We start from the raw sequence: 4,323 nt of genomic DNA, 5'->3' as shown, positions 1-4,323 counted from the left end.
AACTATGAGAAAAAAAGTAGAGTAAGGTAAAATGTTCAATTTTCATCATGGCAAAAGAATACCAGAGAGCTGCTTCAAGGTTCTGTATTAGTCCAATATATTGTTTAATTAATCTGAAAAGGAGCCAAATAGTGAGGTAGCAAAATCTGCAGATGAGGAATTGAGAAATTAAAAGGAAATGCTTTTCTACACAAAATACAATGAAACTCTGGAACTCCATTACCCCTCTAGGGCCAAGAACTTAACAAGGATGTTAGCAGGGATAACAGGGAAATTGGCAGGGATATTACATCTCATGGTTCAGGGCTTAAACCGATTTATAGATGATATAAATTGTATAGATTTATAGATTTATAGATTTATATTAGGCAGGAGGAGGAGATCAATGTGGGGGACATGATCTTACCTCCCCCCACCTGTCCCACATAGTTATAGCACCTTTCACCTGGTGCTTATCATTGTCAGAGGCTGGATACTGCTCTGCCAGTCAGGATGGATTCCAGGTTTGATGCAATACAGCAAATCCTATGCCCATATCGATGTAAGGGCAAACTTAGGTTGAGGCATATACTTAAATTCCATTGGCTTCAGTCAACAGCGAGTTTCATCCTTAACAAATAAAACTTTACATCTCTGTGAAGTAGGGAAATATTACATATTTTACTTTGTGGGGAAATTGCAGTATGCAAAAATTATACATTTTATTTGAGGTCATACAGAAAGTAGGTACCAGGTCTCAGAATGAAATCCAGATCACTTGAAAGACAATCTTTTGTTTTAGTCAGAAGAACGCTACAAAAGGGATTAATGAATGAATACGGGCATGTCTACAAGTTCATTACTCTGCAGCAGTTACTACACATTTACTTTAGTACTTGCTTAATGAAGTACTAACTAAATGGGCAGTGACTCACGCTACTGCACAGTAGCACCAGTGCATAGTTTTTTTTGATGCTTACTGCACACTAGCCTAATAACATTGCGCAGCAGTATATTAGCATGGTATTTGCACAGCACGCTACTGTGCAGTGTTATTAGGCTACTGTGCAGTAAGTGTCTTATGTAGATGTACCCTCCTTTTATTAAATTCTTAATAAACTCTTAACTTAAATTTTGGGTAAAATTTTCAGCTAAAAAGAATGATATTACTAAATGAGCTAAAATAGTATATGATAAGAACATATTTATGAGATAAATCCTGAGAAATAGATTAATCATTTTAAGTGACTTTCAATAGTGACTTTTACTATATTTGTCCTATATAATTTTAAATTACACAAAATGTTGAAAGTCATACAGGATGCTGTTTTAAAATAGTCTAATGTGATACATTATCTTTTTGTAACCCAAAACTATGCTGCCTCTCAATAAAAAGTAACAGTTTTGTGTGCAGTACCATACTTCCGGGTTTACAATTCCAGATGGTCTTAGAGGGAAAGATCTTTAGGGCCTGATCCTGGAAAATCTTATAAATGTAGGTAACTTTATTGTCTTTTACTAGGATTGCTTATATGAGTAATATTAAATGGGATTACTCATGTGAACCTGTTTCTACCAAAACAGGATCTAATTTTGCTAGAGGATCCATTAGCCAGAATTGTTTCATAATCTAATGTGCATATTATGGTGTGTATGTAAATACACACATAAGCAAAGATAAATCAGCACAGATAAATATACACACTTATTCTTACCAGCATTAGACCAGAGAATAAATGGCAAAATTCAGCTCTGAGCAAAGGACACTCCTCTTGAAGAAGTAGGAGATGGAGAGTTGAGTGAGTTGTCATCTTCAGGGATGGTTTCAATAGCTGACAATGATTTGTAATATTCATCCTCTCTGTCAAGCACTTTGATTTGGCTTGAAACAAAACAAAAAAACCCTTATTTTTAATAACAGTTAAAACTTAATATTGTCAATATTTTAAATAAAAACTTGTCTATGATGGGGAAATGAAAACACTGAAAAGTGTCAATGCAAGAAAGGAAAGAAAAGTTCAGATAATTTGATTAACCAGAAATAGTGTTTGTGTGTTTCTCTATCTTGCTGCCTCTTTTTGTGTCATAAACATATTCCATAGGAACATGCTCTGATTAGAATGAGTTACAGCAGACTTGACTGAGTCTGCTGCAGGGTCATGTGTATTTAGTGTCCCATGTTTTAAAAAGGTGGTGGGGATGTTTTAACTAAAACTCATTGGACGAGCTCTAGTTAAAGCGCTCCCCCAACCATTTTGAAATCTAGGACGCTGAATACACTTGACACTACAGTGTTTTAATGAGGGTGACTGTCTGGGAACTGTTCTAATTAAAACATTCCCCCTCCTACCCTGGAGCACGTGTATAGACACCCCAAATGACTCTGATGATCAGTAAAAGGCCACACAGCCTTTCACCTCCATGTCCACAGTAAAGCCATACAAGTTTTTGGTTGCAGAAAGTATTTTATATGACAAGAATACTGTTGGAACATTTTCCACTAATATTCTATGACTTTTGGCTATATATTCATTATTTGGAATTGTATAGACTCTACAGGCAAAACGCATTTCAGCTTAGGAGTTTTTGTGAATGATGGACTTGATCCAAAGCTTACCAAAAGCAATCTGACTAACTTAATTGATTTTTCCATCAGGCTTTATTTATTTCAAAGACGTAGAAAAATGACTATGCAAACACTTCTGGCCTGAAACTTCACACCAAAACTATGTAGATTATTTTTTGTAAGACTATTTTTTTTTATAACAAGTTCAGAGAAAGTGGAAGTCAGTCACAATTATTTGCAGAAAAGAAATAAAAAGATCCATAAAATATCATTAAAACACCATAGGTTTCATTTGAATGAATGCCTCAAATGCATCTTTGCTCTCTTCACCAGAATTGGTCACTATCTGGCCTGTGAAAGTAGAAAGTTAAACCTGTTACCGCTGCATGATGATCTGTTGGTTTTTGTGAAATGCATTTAGGTATCTCACCCAGCTTTCTGGCTACACACACTCTCACAGTAGTTTGAATTCATTAGTTGAGTGGGCAAGGAGGGACCCTTTTTAAGAAAGAATTCTCCTCTTCATCTTCCCTTTGAACAAGTTGCTCCTGAGGAACGTTAAAAGCATACTCCTAGAGTGGTGGTGAGAAGCCTGCACATCTCTTGTCCCCACTGAGCTTGTTCCAGGCCAATAGACACCAGTTTTAAGAGTTTTAGTCTGTCACTTTTCATTACTAATATCTGCATTTTAAAAACAGCAAAAGAAAGCTAACATTTCCTTGAGTAATACTGTGAGAGAGCTGGGTAGGAATATTCTGTAAGAACTTGTTCTAGTGTCTGCAGACAGTAGTAGATACAAGTTTTACTTCTGTAGAAAATATCCGATGTCAATGCACAGAGAAATGTTAATTTTTTATTTTTAGAAGCCTCTCTAGAAAGTTTTGCATATTCTGTAATATCACAAAGGAGTTCTTCTGTTTACAGTTACTTAGAACTAAGAAGATAGATATTTACCCAAGTTTTCTTGGCTTCCTCTTGCTCCCTTGATATTCTAGAGCTCCCTGTGGAGAGGGCCAAGAACACACAGTCAAAGCAAAGCAGCAAGTCGTTAATTTTTAATTCAAAGTGATTTTGTGTTGAATGCAAGCAGATGCTGATAATATCAGAAGTCACAGCATAATTTTTTTGATCAAAGGGCTCAAGTGAGCCTGATGAAGCATGCATCTTGCTCGTCTTTGATAAACCACATCAATTATTCACCGTGAAGGCAGACATCCTGACATGAAAGCAACAGATAAAGAGCATAAGCACATGTTCAAGACGAGAGCAGAAGAACGTGGGGGTGGGGTTGGAAGGGCTGAAACAGGTATTAATAACAGAATTATTAACTGGAAACAAAGCCAGTAAAACAGCTTTATTGCTACTTTGAACTCACATTTAATTGGTTATAGTACATGTTATCCTCAGGGCTATTCAGCATTTTGGGCTGCTGACATCGTCGACGAGGTGTTCTCAGCTTCTGTTCAAGATAGTTTTCTGAACCTACAGTAAGATAATGCAATTTAGTTTTAAGCTGTGCCAGGTGCTCTGAATGTCTTAGCATATTTTAGACTATAAACAGTTCTTTCTTATGTCCTATTCGGTTCTGGATTTATTAGCAAATCTGTCTTATCTAAGCAGACATATAGAAAGTTTGGAAACTTTGTTTCCTGTTTTGAGACTTGGTTCAAACAAGAGTTTTTAGATAAGACCTTTTAGTTTTTATTTGCATAACATTTTCTTCCTACACGTACACATATAACATAGTTCTGCGTTCCTTTCTTTATACTGACACCTTC

General features: G+C 36.0%; 1 protein-coding gene across 1 annotated transcript; it reads right to left on the bottom strand.

The window, feature by feature from the left end:
* Positions 1-1,538: 1,538 nt before the first annotated feature.
* LOC109301613 (myosin-IIIb-like) lies at positions 1,539-4,088 on the bottom strand. The gene is made up of 3 exons (XM_019522848.1): positions 3,921-4,088; positions 3,500-3,546; positions 1,539-1,861 (listed from the first exon to the last, which is right to left on the bottom strand). The coding sequence occupies exons 1-3, from the start codon at positions 4,086-4,088 to the stop codon at positions 1,726-1,728; spliced, it is 351 nt and encodes a 116-aa protein (XP_019378393.1). The 3' UTR covers positions 1,539-1,725.
* Between the last annotated feature and the right edge of the window lie 235 nt (positions 4,089-4,323).

This window comes from Gavialis gangeticus, unplaced genomic scaffold, assembly GCF_001723915.1.
Source record: "Gavialis gangeticus isolate Ggan-Ray unplaced genomic scaffold, GavGan_comp1, whole genome shotgun sequence".
NCBI lineage: Eukaryota > Metazoa > Chordata > Crocodylia > Gavialidae > Gavialis > Gavialis gangeticus.
This window is presented reverse-complemented; position numbering and strand designations above follow the sequence as displayed.